This window comes from Taeniopygia guttata, chromosome 4, assembly GCF_048771995.1.
Source record: "Taeniopygia guttata chromosome 4, bTaeGut7.mat, whole genome shotgun sequence".
Lineage (NCBI taxonomy): Eukaryota > Metazoa > Chordata > Aves > Passeriformes > Estrildidae > Taeniopygia > Taeniopygia guttata.
In genome coordinates, this window is record NC_133028.1 from 46,800,488 (window position 1) to 46,816,081 (window position 15,594).

At 41.7% G+C, this 15,594-nt stretch overlaps 2 protein-coding genes across 2 annotated transcripts in view; one reads left to right on the forward strand and one right to left on the reverse strand.

Annotated features, from left to right (window-relative positions):
* The window catches only part of DKK2 (dickkopf WNT signaling pathway inhibitor 2), a 327,752-nt gene that overhangs the window by 29,688 nt on the left and 282,470 nt on the right, over window positions 1-15,594 (forward strand). The gene's annotated exons all lie outside the window — the stretch shown is intronic.
* Window positions 1,199-15,537, reverse strand: CYP2U1 (cytochrome P450 family 2 subfamily U member 1). The gene is made up of 5 exons (XM_002194701.7): window positions 14,876-15,537; window positions 9,048-9,680; window positions 5,685-5,846; window positions 4,560-4,727; window positions 1,199-4,145 (listed from the first exon to the last, which is right to left on the reverse strand). The coding sequence occupies exons 1-5, from the start codon at window positions 15,312-15,314 to the stop codon at window positions 3,967-3,969; spliced, it is 1,581 nt and encodes a 526-aa protein (XP_002194737.6). The 5' UTR covers window positions 15,315-15,537; the 3' UTR covers window positions 1,199-3,966.

A 15,594-nucleotide genomic window follows, 5' to 3' on the forward strand; every position in this document is an offset into this window, starting at 1 on the left:
TGGACACCCTCCAGCTCCTCAATGTTATTCCTATCCACATCATTAGAAGCTGTTTCTCCACAACAAAAGTTTCCTGACTAGAAGGGGATGCTATTTCCAGGCTAGCACAAGATACATAATAATAAAAAAAAAAAAAAAAAAAAAAAAAAAAAAAAAAAAAACCCAAGAAAAATTATTCCATTATAAACACTAACAGCTGAATCATATCAGATGCAGACTGCCCTGATTTCCATCTAATTAATTTATCACCAGAAAGACCTGCACTTCAGTAGTAGCTGACAACACATCAATTACTACTTGAGTCAGCATCAGGGTAAACATTAAGCAGATTGTTTTATCCAAATAAAGTAAGTGTTGTATTCTCATATCTATGCACTTTGTACCACAAACCTACTGCAAAAAAATTCACCTGGATTAGGCAGGAGCAGGAGGTGGCTGTGGAAACAGGTTCATCCAAAGACTCACCCTTAATGATCTTTGTGTATACAAATGACAGCAGAATGGTAATGTCCCTTAATTTCCCCTAAAAATCCCCTAAAAAAAAGCCAACCAAACAAAAAATAGTAGTATGCCAAGTAACCTGCAACCTAACTCCAGGGCATAAGACACAAGATTTCCACCCACAGCTCTTGTTGCTGAGTGCCCAGCTCCTGGTTAACACCAGTGCTAATACCCACCCCCTCCCCACAAACACTTTAGCTGGCTCCAGCTCTGCTCTTCCATAGGGAAGGATCTCCCACTTTCCCCTGAGGCCCCTCGGGTGCTCTTTGCCCTCTCCCCCAGGCTCCCCCTTGGCACCCCTTTCCCTCTCTGCCCTCTGTCTCCCTCGATGCCCGGAGTCAAAAAAACCCTATACCTCAACTTCTGCCCAGGTTTTCTTTCCTGCAAACTGCACACCTCCTACTGCTGACAATTCATTTGCTCTTTTAGCTCCCTCATCTCCTACCCTTCCCTCTTCTTCTATTCTGGCTAACAGTGTTTTTAAAAAAAACCTCTTTCTATCATTTGATCATAACATGCCTGGAAATGTTATTTTCCCAATTTCACTTTGTTTCCCCACCTCCTTCACTCCTCATCCAAAGCATTTTTAACATTTTCTCACTCAGAAGCTTATTCTGCAAGATGTAAGATGCCAAACACCACAAGTTTAGTCAGTAAGTGGAACTCATTGAAATAACTATGCAAAGCTGTGAAACACTTACTTGGGAATTACTTTATTCAAAATAAAAACACATTGAAGCAAAGTAATTTTAAAAATAAAGATATTTGCAGCATTCAGAAACAGTCACCCACTTATCTGAGCATACATTTTTCAACAGGGCATTTGAGATGCTTCCTCTGCTAAAAAAAGGAGAAGGGAAGGATACATTTACAAAAACAAACCAACTTTGCTACCACTCTTTACAGTTTGCAACTGTAACTGGCAACACACTTTGAAAACCACAGATTTTGCTGCTTTCGTGCTATTGTTTAGCTACTTTTATGGTATCCTGTGAAAATTTCAATGCACCTGGCAGGTATGAAAGGCAGGTCTTTATTGTCATTTCCAACAGCATCATGTATTCTAGCACACCTTGATGTGGTTGGAACTTACAATGAGTAGTTTTAGCCTGTCACACATTGCAGCATTTGATTACATATATAACCAAAAAACACATTTTCAAAGTAGTATTTGTAGAAGGCTAATTCTCAAAGGATAGTTTTCAAATGTGACATTTTAAACTAAACTCAGCAGGCAAAACAAGCACAAATATGTACAGTTTCACATACCAGGGGATTATGTGAATTGCATCTTCTTTGGAATCTTTAAAAAAATACTAAAGTGCTTTTCAAATGCGTCCTCATTGATTAAAAGGACGGGTATTTTGTACAAGTGATCAGTTGCACACCAACATCATTATGTTGTTTAAAGAGGCATTTCAACAAAAAGATAAATATTATCAGCACTTAATTTTAGCTTCTCAATTAAGCATAATTTTAGGATTTCCAGACAAAAATCCCAACTCTACAGAATCTATTTATTAATTGGAAAATACAAAATTAAATAAAATAAAGTGCTTAATTCTCCAGTACTGTCTGGTTTAAGAGCAAGTTCACTGTCATTGTTACCAAACTCAACTTTTTATCGTACTTAATTTTCAAAAACTTCATACCAAAAAACCAAATCCACAAGCCTATATAGTCCAAAGTTAACCTAATTAGAGAACTGAAAGCTCTCACACAAACAGTGGGATACCTGGCCAACCAAATACATAATTCAAAAATTAAGGCACTCTGTTATTCAAAGCAGGTAACAGAAAACCTTAATTTAAATACAAAATAACTATCTTGCAGTCTTTTTTAGGCACTACCTGGCTTTTAAAACTTCAAGGTTAAAATTGACAAAACCAGACATTAATGTAAAACTGAGAAGTTGTCTCTTCTTTTACAATTTGGGTTTTGTTTCTGCTATGGAATACCTAATTCCAAACTACATTCAAATTCACATTCCAGTCTTGTAAACTTGAAATTAGGAGGGCTCCAGGTCCCACTCTAGATATCCAGTGAGGGGAATTACTCTTTAGAAGTGTATATAAGAACTTAATTCATGTGATATGAAATTCTGATCAATCAAAAGGAGTGTACAGAGATTAAAGAATGATTAAGAACAGCTATTTAAAGGTTAGTTGTTACACAGTCCCCCAAAAGATGACTTTCCATATTTGAAATACAAGGCAAGACTGAGTGCCCTGCTCTGAAACAATTAACATGAGGTTTCCTTGGCAGCAGGTTTGACAGTGGTGAAGAGCACTAAGACTCTGCATGTGAAAAAAGTACTGATACACTAATACTGTCTGAACTACAGATACTTTTACTCTGTATGGAAGATAATAAGGTGAGAGTCATTATATTCAAACCTCAAGTTTGTCAACTTATTCCTGTTCCATGGTAAATGTATAAGCAGTACCTGTACTGCTGTAGTGATGCCATATTTGAAGACTCCAGTTCCCAAAGCCAGAGGTTGTGGCAGTACTGTCCACACTGCCTGTGGATGAAAAACCTGAGCACCAGCCTCAACTTCAGGACTACACATGTATGTTTTCCCCAGTGAGCAGCTGCTGGTCCCGTCCAGCCTGCAGCCACTGCTGCCATGAGGTAAACAATGAATGCCAAGAGGCAGCAAGATGTCTTGAATATGTTTGGCACTGGAAAGAACAGAGTTCTGCTGTTTCTTGTTAGAGAATTCTGCTTTCGTTTGTATCTGAGATAAAATATCTGCATCCCGATACTGCAGATCCATTCCATGTTGAGAATATGGCTTATTCGTGGATTCATTTGGCCTCAAATCCTGGCTTTTCCAACTTGGTACTTGCTTTTTTATAGTGAGCCCTGAATCTCAAGGATATTTGGATCCAATCTACTACACCTATAAGTTAGTTGCAAAAAAGAATCCTCCAAGGTTAAAAGTAATGTCATTTGGTAATTTCCAAAATGCATAAGTAATTATTTAAGCTCAGTTATAATCTTTCTTTTCACAGAAAATGCTAACAATTAATTAACACTTTTAATATTATATTATGTGTTTCACTCCTTTAGTAAATGAAATGTTTATGTGTTGCTTTCACAATTTTTTACAATTACTTTTTGCCAGAACAGGAACAAATGTTTTGGACCATTCTCCCATAATCAACATTTGACAAACTGACCATAATCAACAGAGGTTAAGCCCACCAAGTTTTAGTATCAAATTAAAAACTATGCTGTCAGTTAATTTGTGGAATGCAACAGCTGACAGAAAAAAAAAAAAAAATCTTCTTTCCAGAAGGCTAAATGGATCATTCTCACTGACTAGGAAAACCTATGCAGTTGGGGTTATTTTCTGGAAAGAAAGTAACAAAATAAGCTGGAAATAATAATATGAATTTTTAAAAAAAGCTGTATTTTAAAAGTGCAGTATTTCTTTGCTTAATCTTTTTTGACACTGTATCATTTCTTCAAAGCTATTATGTTGAATGGACATGGAGCTAACGTTAGACCAAACCTTCCCTCCATAGATGGTTTTGCAGCATTTTCAGGGTACATAAAGGTAAAACTTTGCATAAGACTTGAAAAAATCAAGAACAGCTCCATTTTTGCCAACTGCTCGCCCATGCACACACGTTTACCTGAAGAACAGTTAGAAGAGAGGTATTACTGGCTTTATACAGTTGACCAATTTGTTAACACACATGTAATTCCTGTGCTACCATAGTCCAAAAAAGGCTCAAACTACTGTTAAGCTATGACCTCTGAAGCTCTGGTCTCCTGTATTTGAGTCTAAGCATTGCTCAGCTGTACTAGTTCATATTAACAATATTTACATCCACAGCAAAAGTAGTATTAAAGGACAATTCATAATTTCTGCCTGGGGACTGGCTCTTTAGGAACCCAAACCATTTTGCAAGCCACCAACTGTGATAATAAATCTACTTATATAATTGGTCCTATGTGCAACTTTTACATCTCTCCCCACCAAGGCCCTACACTTGAAACACTACCACCCACTCACCCAGCTAATGACTCCATGTGGATTATCTTACCCATTCCAAAAGGAATGAATGACTCTTTCTTTATTAGCTGGCCATTTTCATCCAGAAATCTTGATGGTTGAAATTCATCTGGCTTCTCCCAGATGTTAGGATCTCTGTGTACTGACCACAGGTTGGGCACAATCACACTACCCTTAGGAATAGTATATCCCTGGAGCACTTTGAACAAAAGCAGAGACAGAAATGTGACAAGTTGCTAGAAGAAAACACGGGAAAAATAGCAGTAAAAAGACAACAAGAGGATGTCACAAAAAATTATATCTATCTCTAGCTGTGGGCTGCAAATGTAGCAAAAGCTGAAGGCAAAGGTGATCTCTGCTACCCTGCTTGAGTCAGAATCAAACAAGCCTGAGCAGCTGGAAAGACACCAAGTTTCACCAACAGCTTCTGCACAGAGCAGGAAGCCGCAGTTGTCAGAAATGCACTCTGCAGCACCCCAATACTATGACCCACTTTCCTCCTGCTCCTGTGCTGTCACAGAGCCCCACCACAGTCAAAGGATGGATTTTGAACTGTTGTAACACAATAGTTTTGAAATTACTAGTCTTGTTTCAGCTTGTTGCACCTCACTCTCCTGCAAATCAAAACATTTAGAAAAGCAGATCAATTCAGTAATAGGTTTAAAAGTAGAGTATTGCTCTCTCACACTGACTTTGGCCAGTGCTCAGCTATGTTTATGAAAACATATAGATGAGCTGGAAGATTATATTTCTTAATGTTTTCTGTACATGTGGAGGTCAGTGGTATAAGCCTTTAGCAAACCAATTACTCTAAACTGATGTTTTCAGACCTCTGTGTAAGAATGCCAAGAACAGCTCTGCAGTTTCAGGTACAAAGGTGAAGTCTCAGCTGCCAGCTATGACTTAGCACACTAGTCAATACAAGCTGACCCCCAGAGAAAAAAAAACACTCAAGATTAGAAAAACTGCTGGATGTCAGGTCAGACATGCTGCTTACATAGAGAACTATGTCAAGGCCTCCTGCTCCCTATAAAGAGCACTTTACATATTTGTTTTACAGGTTTAATACATAAATGAGGTCTCTGTAAATTATCACTAGATGTCCCATCAGATCCCAGAGGAAATGCTGTAGTAACAAGTCTCTAGGAATGCTTACCAGCAGTTTCTGAGGCCATTCGAGGAATAGAAAGGGGAACAACTGCAGTCATCCTCTGCACTTCCATAATGGTTGCCTCTGTGAAGGGCATTTGAGCCTTGTGAGCAAGAGAGGGAACTTTGTCACGTCCTAGAACTGCTTCAATTTCTGCATGAACTTTTTCTATTCAAAGGGAGCAAGAAAAATAAAGAAGTCAAAAGACATATAATGTGAGAAGACATTTCAATTTCATCTGACTGTGCTTGCTTAACTGTTTACATAGATTTCTCAAAAATTACTTTAAGATGCGATTCCTAGCTGAAATAGCTATGCCAACATTAGCCTTAGGAACAGACTCAGCTAAGAAGAAAACGGCCAAGCACAATCTTGACAACAGTCAAGAGTAAAGCTACTGAGCTGACAGACATTGCTAGCACTTCAGTATTGGAAAAGTACAGGTCAAGTTCTGTTGCTACTCCAAACTCATAATCTTATTTTAGGAGTTTAATTATGCAGTAACTTGGATGATGAAAACATCAAGCTTCTGCTTTGCAATTAAAAACTTGAACCGTAAGAGTGTGTCTGAGCATGAAAAGATGGGAAAGTTTTTCACGCAATTGCTTTAGATAATTCATTCTGGAGCAGGAATTCTGGTGCTGTTACTGCAAGCATTGAAGCCATTTAACTCGTTCTTGCCATTTCCTACTTTCTATTCACAGAGCCTAAACTCAGCTATTTCCCCCAAAGGCAGGAGCAGATGCTCCTTTCCCAGACAGCCCTTATGCAAAGTCAAAAAAGTTAATGAGCTTATCAACTTTCTCATTCATTGGGAGCAAAAAAATATCAAATTATTTGCTTGCCCCTTTCATTTCACTAAAGGCTCAGCATACAAGTAATTCTCTTCACAGAAGTTTCCAAGATTCAGGATTTGTTTCACCTATGTACATACAGATGATGTGCCTTTTCTTGCAGGTAACTTGCAATCTGGCTACACCAAAAAAGATATTCTTGAAAAAGGAGACCTCTACACTACCCTTTATTCAAAAATAATAGAAGTCAGTTTTCATTTTTTACCATTTATGTCCTGCATACTTTGTGGTTGTTCCGCTTGCCTTTTCCAACCAGGCTGCTGATACTCTGAGTTTTTGTTCTTTTCTTTCCTTAGCAGTGATACAAGGTTAAATAAAAGTTCAATGCAAAAAAACCTCTCCCAGTTTCCCGAGCAGCATCCCCAAGTGCTGCCTGAACTGTGTCTAAGGAGCCGCTGCTGCCACCTACTGGGTTTGCCCCAGAAGAAATGCTCATGCATGAGGAACATTAAGAACCACAAAAAATACAGCAAGAGATGTGCTGACAGAGTGGCTCTCTAGTACCTCCTTTGTGGGGGTTTGCTACTTTCATTAGGGACATATCATAGCCCTATATTCAGGCATGTATCTTCACAGTAATCTAAACAAATAAATTTTCAATAGATTAAACACAAAAAATTAATGAGACTGTCTCATACCAAATGTCACACCAATGCTTTATCCTGAACAACTCATTTGTTCAGAATTTCTAAAACTATGAGGAACTATATAGACAGCAGTCAAACTTCTCCTCACATTACCAGCTGCAAAATGTACACTCCAGCAGCCTCTGCAACAGCATGTTATTTGAACTGTTACACAACTTTTCATATATTTAAAAATCTCAATGATCTTCAGAAATCAAGGACCAAAACAAAGTTGGGGAACAGAACAAACCAAATACTCCCCATGGCTTCACTATACTGTCCATCCACATTATTCTCTATTTCCGTGTAAAAAGCAAAACCGTTTTCCAAAGAGAAAAATACTTCTTTTTCCTCTGATAGCCCTTAGTTTTCTTTCCAAGACTGCAAGCAACTTTTGCTGCTTATAAGGGATACACAATTCAGGTATTTTCTCTAGGGAGGAAATACGTTTAAGAGAAATGTATTACCAGGAATAAAAAAAAAGGGGCCCATACATAGCTCCAAGGCATTCAGGATATAAGGAATGGGATACTAAAAGTGATATAGTCTGGACTACTGAGCATATTTAGATTACTTGACAAGAACCACAGCATAAGGGGAGATCAGAGATAGGTAATAAAACTGTTAGAGATCAGCAGAAAAGTGAAAATTGACTAGCACATAGACATACAGCACCAGGCAGAAGGAAAAAAGTTTAAAAAACCAAACACAAATCTCTTCTGGATTCCATCTGTGTAATTTAGAATACATCTAATCCATGTAACTGTATATCAAGTCAAGCAGTGATAACACACAACATTAAAACAGAAGAACATGCCTATGGCAATAAAACATTACATTTGTCCCCAGTGAACTCTCTCTCCCATGTACTGAACTGGTGACCTGTTTTGCAGTTTGGTTGACTTTATGCAATAAACTATGATCTTGACCTATTTAAAGAGATTTTTCCAAACAGATCCAGCTCAGGGTAGATGAGTCTACTACCATTCATGACCCACTTAGTTCTGCAAAATTCCAAAACCAGAGATTTTTTTAACTCTCAGGGCAATCTGTGTAACTCCTTTGCCATGCTGACAGGGCAATTTATTTTCCTAGTATCTGATCAGAATTTTCTTATTGTAGGTTGTTTCCATTGCTTCCCTTCCCTCTGCTGCACACCTCAGGGGAGACTGCCTCCATCTTCTTAGCATCTTTTGATCAGACAGTTGTAGATAGCATAAGGTTTTCCCACAGTGATCCTTCCCTAACACTGAACAAGACCAATTCGTTCTGCCTCCATTTTTGTCCCCTCCATCCCTCATCATCAGCAACCCACCCGACAGCCCTAAGCACTCAAGACTGACAGGGAGAGGCCCTCTAACCACACTGGCAGCTGGTGCTGTGCATTTGTGCAAGTCCAGCTTGCTTAAGCTATCTCTGATTTGATCTTCCTCTAGAGCAGGTAGTGTTCTACTTCCCCAGACTCTGCTGCCAGGCTCAAGAACCTCCCTGCTCAGGGAGCCATAAAAGCAGACCTTAGCACTATGGTCTTCACACATCTACTATCACTGGAATATCTGGAATACCTGGAATGTCACAACTGCCAAAGCTTTTCAAACATGCTAAAGTTCCCTGGAATTGCTTGGGAAAGATAAAGTTGTCCCAAACCAGAAGAAACTCACAGATTAAAGGGCCATTTAGCACTTATATATACCATTAACCCAGAAATCATCATATAACAGCAGCATAAGAGATACCTGAATACATACCAGCCTTTCAAATTATACATACAACACGAACCGTTGGCTCTCCAAATGATTTCTTCACTGTCACTGCCTGCTTCTGTTTCCAAGCATTCATCTGGAGCTTTACAGTCTGGAATAAATCACCTAGAATAAAAGTAATCTTACCTTGTACTTCAGGGTAAAGGGACATGTAGAGCAGGCACCACAGCAGTGTGTTGGAAGTAGTATCTGTGCCCGCGATGAAGAGATCACCGATGATAAAAAACAGGTAATCGTCATTAAAACTGCTCTCCTTGTTGCTCTTCTCTTCTTCTGCATGGATGAAGTACATATCAATGAAGTCCCTGGGATTTGCTGCATCCAGTGTATCCCTGTGCTGGGCAATTATTCTCTTCAGAAAAGCGGTAATGTCTAACTCAGTTTGCCGAAGCTCCCGGAAGGGCCCAAAGGGAAGGTAGTAGAGCCAAGGGCAGATGTTGACCAGGACCATGTAGCTGTTCACGCTCAGCTCCAGGGCGCGGGCCATGTTCTTCAGCATCGTCTTGAACTCATCATCCTCGTAGTTAAAACGCTTGCCAAAAGCCATGGAACAGATAACATTGGACACCGCGTTGCGAATGATTGGGAAGGGATTAAATGAATCCTTTCCATGTTTCAGCATTTCCTCCTTTACAAAGTTCAGCTCCTCTATGATTTTAGGCTCTAAGCTGTGTCTCCCTACTCCAAAATGACGCAGCGTTGAGAGAGAGAATTTCCTCTGTTGCTTCCAGACAGGGCCATAAGGTGCAAAAATAATACCTGAAAGAAAAAGGGAGAGACTGAAACCAAAATGCCCAGTTTTCAATTAGAAATAGTTAGCTATGCCTGCAACCCAAGAGCAAGAAGAGAAGGAAATGATGCATAGTAAATCTCTCCCAAGCACCTGGTCTAGGAGCTAAAGGGAAAACACAAGGTTCCTTATTATAGCTTTTGGAAATCCTGTCCCTCCTTTTCCTCATCACTGAAATGAATATTCAAGTTACATCACTAGTTTCATTAGACTTTGCAAGACACAAATAGATGGAGAAGAGGGAACAGTTTGTCTGGGATATATGTTAGATATAGCCTTTTCTCCCAGTGTTCTGAGACATGAACTTCTTCAGCAACAGAAGACATTAAAACACAAACTGATTTGTATTCCCCCACTTTGTGTTATACAAACTTCTCAATACTTTTTGCAAGTGTATCTATTACAAGTGAGCTTTATCTTTAAGTTATAATAAAAAAACAGGATACTCACATGGTAAGAAAACTGGGAAGGTGAAGACAGGCTCAGAAACACTCGGCAAAACCCTGCCTGATATGCATCTCAACAGTTTTGATGCCCCTAGGCACTTGTTCTGCATGATTATGTCATTATGAAACACCATTTAAATTAAATCCCTATTACTCACTTTCAAACAGAAACATCTCTTCTGTTGAATTAAAAGACCACACCAAAGACACCACAGGGTAACAAATATACAACCTGCAATTTCTAATGTACTCCATGGTTAACCTGAGAAAGTTTAGTCATCAAACATGATCTAGTTCTGGATTTTTTTTTCTTCTAGTAAAATGACACCATTTTTTGTTTCCAGGAAAAAAAAAAATGTTACTCTTTAAAGCAACATCAATTCTTCAGTCAACTGCAAACCTTAAAATTGAATTTAAAAGGAGAAATGGCCATAAGAAAATAGAAGTAGTACATAAGTACTAGAAGATGCACCACGTTTCAATACTTAACATTACTTACATTTTTATTACAAATGAACATTTCTATTAATGTTCCTAGCCCTTAATGCTAAAAGAATACAAACACATGACCTAGCTTTAAACGTCCTAAACAACATTAGGAAGAGTCAGAACAAGCTCAGAATCAGCTGAATTTCATCTTCTCTGCATGAAGATATTCCTCAGGCAATCTATTCAAATGCCCACTTCCTGGCCCTTCAAAAAACAGAACCGAAACTTCCCAGATTCCCTCTCTCAAGTGTTTTCTGTTAGCACTGGTGTCCTCAAGTAGGTTAAGTGGAAAAACAGAAGTATTTGGGGCTGAATTTGGCCAAGAACCAAGAACCCTGGGTTTCCACAGTTTGTAGCTGGGTTGCAAAAGAAACATGGATTTCTTGGAACAAAACGAAGTTATCACTATTTCTATCCTGCAACAAATATCTCCAAAACAGGCTATGCATCCACAGTCTCTTCCCTTTTTTTTTTATTTTTTGGTTAGAAAAATTAGTTTTAGGATCCAAATACTTTCATAAAAGAAAACAGATGTATTGTCTTGAATGTAAAAGAGACTTGCCTAGGCCCACAGAAAAGCTAACACCAACAACAAACCTCGCCACACGCAGTGAGCCTCTCCAGCAGTTCTGCAGAGAGCATGGGTGTTTTCTGATGTCCCTGAACCCCAAACTGCTGCAGAACACTGACAACTGATTTGTAAATTGGGAAAGAATTACACAGAAGACAGACTAAGGAAGAAGAAAAGCATAAAGACAGAATAACAGAGGCAACTCTCAACTGCATCCCTACCAAGCTACAATAATGGAATAGTCCTTTGTTAATTTCAAAGAAAATCTGCCTGCCCTAAAAAGCCAAGTTACTCAGCACAGACATCTCTACTCTTAAAAAAAAACCCCAAACAACAAAAACAACCTCCCCTGTAAACAAATTAAAGCAAAGCAAAACAAAACAAACAGCAACAAACAAAAACCTGAAGGACATAAAATAATAAATTCTGAAGCAACAATAACCAGGATTTCATGCTCACTACAGAGGCCTAATCTCTATGAGCTGTTAATGAAACCCTTTCAATGCAGCCAACAAACTCACAAAACCAGAGAGTTAATTTTATTCCCCTTTTTTACACAAAAAAAATATGTCAAATCCTCAGAAGAAGCAAAGGCTTACTTACTCCTCCATCCCTTTTTTTACAGCTAGCTCAAGTGCTGCTACAATACTGGGACAAACAATACTGGGGCATAAACACAGCACTCATGTTAATAACATTCAACTTCTGTATTGTCAGATGTCCACATGTGGATGGATATGTACAGTGGCAGACAACCACTCTGACTCCATGTACTCTACAGATTCAGTCTTTGCTACCTCTCGTAGCTATAGAATAGAAAAAAACTAAAACACTAAAATTAGACCACAAAAATGTCTGGTTTTCCCCAGTCTACTGCTTCTCTTTCTGCAGACATATGTGATGATTAATTAAGAATTAACTACTACCTTCTCCCTGAAGTTATGGCACTTTCTATGCAGCCAAGAAGGCCTCCCTCACTTACTAATCAAGTTGCTGAAATGTAGTGTTTGACATTTGTGATACTTCTACCTGCTCTCCCCGGGCACAATTATTTTCTTTGCATCTTACATGCAACAGAACCACACAGCTGAAATAAGCCCCTCTTTCTTCCATACCATACCTAGCAGGGCAGCTCAAGGTAAAGACAAAACTATACCAGCAAATGTAGCTTAGAAGAAAGTATCTCTGTAAGCTCATACCACAATAGCTTACTTACAGAATGAAGGAACCCAAAGAACCCAAGGACATGCAGGAACCCAAAATGGACACTAAACCTCCCAGAGTTGTAGTACCCAAATTGTGAGTGGTAGATCTGAAGTTACCCATCATCCTGCCTTTATTGTTTCTTTTCCTAGTACATACTAACATAACTGCTGCTGTCCCTACCTGCAGAAATATCTCACCCACAATCTCCTGAAATGATCTCCCAAACCAATCTTAAGAGGCCTCCAGTTTGAGCGCTGTAACCAATCTGTCTCCCCCACGAACCACAGATAAAAAAAGCAACACTCGTTAGCACAAACTCAGCATCGCAGAGGCTCAGTCATCTCCTCATGCCACCACTAAACCCAAGGCAGCACAGGGACAGCATCTGCAACTTCCACTGGCATTTGGAGAACCAGCTTGCAGGGGGCAGTGGCCCCACTGCCCATTTTCACCCTTTGTGCACTCAGAAGACATCATCACCCTTGTGGTTCGCTGTACAATACTCCTACACCTGTGGCAATGCAGCATGCCACTAACACGGGCACTGTGGAACAGCTGGGGATGTTGTATGGACTGCTGGGCAGCCCTGATGCTGCAGTCCTCATGCCCAAGTATAGCTATGGTGACCTTACAGATAAAACCAAACCCAGAGCAACACAATGTCCCTGCCATGGTGCAACACAGCCAGGCACTGTCCCTGGGCTTGCTTGTAGCATGCTCTGGCCATGGACAACAGGTTCCTGGTACATCCAACTCTCCTGGAGCACCCACTGGTGGAAGCTGCCAACTGTCCTGGCTACTCTTTGATTCACCATATTCAAAAAGGTCTGACAGAGAACAAGAAACATATGACATTGACGGCATTCAAGGGAAAAGAAATCTACTATGAGCCTGAACATTAGGTTTTACAGCACTGGTAAAATTATCTAACTCCTCTTCCCCTTTCCTCCACCAGTTCTTGCTGAAGTACTGTACCTAAAAATACTCACACATGATAACAACATGCCAGTAAGATCTGTCTTGGAACAATATCATTAAACCAACACAAGACATAATTTATTTTTTTATTCTTTAAACTGACTTCAGCAATGGTACCAGATAGCATTTTAATAAACAAGACCTAGCCCCCTCCCTTTCTTTACTAGGGCAATTCTGGAATAGGAAAAAAAAAAAAAAAAAAAAAAAAAAAGAGAAAATAAAAAGAGATAAATGTTTCATGCACTTAAAAACCAGATTTCCCTAACCTTGGAAAAAATAAAAAATAGGTAAGCTTCATAGCAAGCCAGCACACTAACAAGCCTTCTGGGGTCCACCTCCTAAACTGAAAAAGGGTAAGTATACTTCCCTAAACACTGAGATCAGTAATGACCTAAAAACTAAACATGAAGAAATTCTACCTGCAGTATTGTCAGCATGTGTTTAAACCCTTCATGCCATTTTTCTGCAAAAGCTAGTAACTTTCCTTTGGACTCTTAAAAAAAAAAAAGCAGAGGACAACCAAACCCAAACATGCTCAGTAAGTTTTGACAAGCAGAATAACGCATTTGCAAATATCTCAGCAACAGTAGCCTGCACAGAGGCAGTGCAGACCGCACAGCCATGGGACTCCACAGAAGCCTGATCTCTGCCACCGCTACCTTGGTAAGAACTGGGGAATTGCCCAGTACCACTGCCCAAGTACTCGAAATTTCTTCCCTCCCACAGCCAAAATCAGAAAACCCCCAGGCGACAGACCAGATGTGTCTCAAACCCCTGCACGAATGCCAGTCACAGAAACAAGGAGGTTGGAAAAGACCTCTGAGATTGATTCCAACCTATGACTGAACACCACCTTGTCAACGGGACCATGGCACTGAGTGCCACATCCAGCCCTTCCATAAACACCTCCCGGCACGCTGATTCCACCGTCCCCCTGGGCAGTTCATTCCACTGTCAAACCACCCTTTCTGTGAAGGAATTCCTCCTAATGCCCAACTTAAACTTCCCCTGGTGCAACTTGAGGCCATTTCCTCTTGTCCTATACCTTATTACCCGGGAGACCCACCCGCCCTGGCTACAAGCCTTTTTCAGGCAGTTGGAGAGAGAGATAAGGCCTCCCCTGAGCCTCCTCTTCTCCAGTCTAAACCACCCCAGCAGCTCCTCAGTCCCTTTGTCGTGCACAGAGCCAAAGTCACCCAGAGATGCTCTGTGGTGCACGGCTCAGCACCACCAACTTCGCGGGGAGGCTGCACCTCAAGGCAGGGCGAGTTTCTCTCTGTCAGCAGTAGGGCGAGGGACATACGCGAGGAGGAAAAGGCAAGTAAATAGTTCAGTCCGTAATTCGTGGGAATTATTTCGAAATTCGGCAGAGCAACCACGGTCCCGAGCAGCCCCCGCTCCGCAGCATCACCCCGGCCATCACCGGGCGTGCGGCAGCTCCCCGGGCGGGACTGGCGGTGCCCGGGGCGCTTACCCTTGTGGTGGGTGATCATGAGGACGATGGGCACGGAGGGCCGGTCGCTGAACACCTCCGCCTTCTGCACCAGCGCCTCCCGCACCACGCCGAAGGTGTTGAGGATGATGAATGGGCGGCTGCCCACGAAGAGCCGGAAGATGCTGCCGTACATCTTGGTGAGGCCGGTGAGGAAGACGTGAGGCGAGAAGGCGGGGGAGAGCCGGTCGCCCTTCACATCCACCGCCCACCTGCGCAGCAGCGGAGGCGGCAGAAGGGCGAAGGCGAAGTTGCCCACCAGCGGCCAGGGCGCGGGGCCCGGCGGCAGCCCCGACAGCGCCCGCGGCCGACGCCGCAGCAGCCAGTAGCAGCCGAGCCAGCACAGGGCCGCCAGCAGCAGCTCGGTGGCCGTGGGCGGCCGCGGCAGCCACGTCCGAGCTTCCGCGCCCGTCCCCGCCATCTCCCCGGGCGGCGGGACCGGCGGCCTCGGCCCGCCGCGGGCGCCTAGCGGTTTAAGATGGCGGGGGCGGGCGGGAGGAGCGGCCGGCGGCGGCCTGACCCCGGCCCGCCGCCTGTGGGCGGGAGCGGGGCCGGCCCGACACCGCCCCGCGCCCGGCCAGACCTGACAGAGCCGAGCTTGTAAAGGATTCAACGTAACCCCGCCTGTCCTGCTCCTGTGAAAAAAATGACAAGAGTGAGAGCTCCTTTCCACCCCCCGCAGGACTTGCTTTCAAACGCTC

Bases quoted from the DNA above. Each gene is read 5' to 3' on its own strand.
- CYP2U1 (XM_002194701.7), bottom strand. From the start codon at position 15,314: ATGGCGGGGACGGGCGCGGAAGCTCGGACGTGGCTGCCGCGGCCGCCC. The intron at 5,847-9,047 runs GTAAGATTACTT...CCCTTTGAATAG, and splicing joins CCTTTACCCTGAAGTACAAG to AAAAAGTTCATGCAGAAATT. The intron at 4,146-4,559 runs GTAAGATAATCC...ACTGTTCTTCAG, and splicing joins ATTCATTCCTTTTGGAATGG to GTAAACGTGTGTGCATGGGC.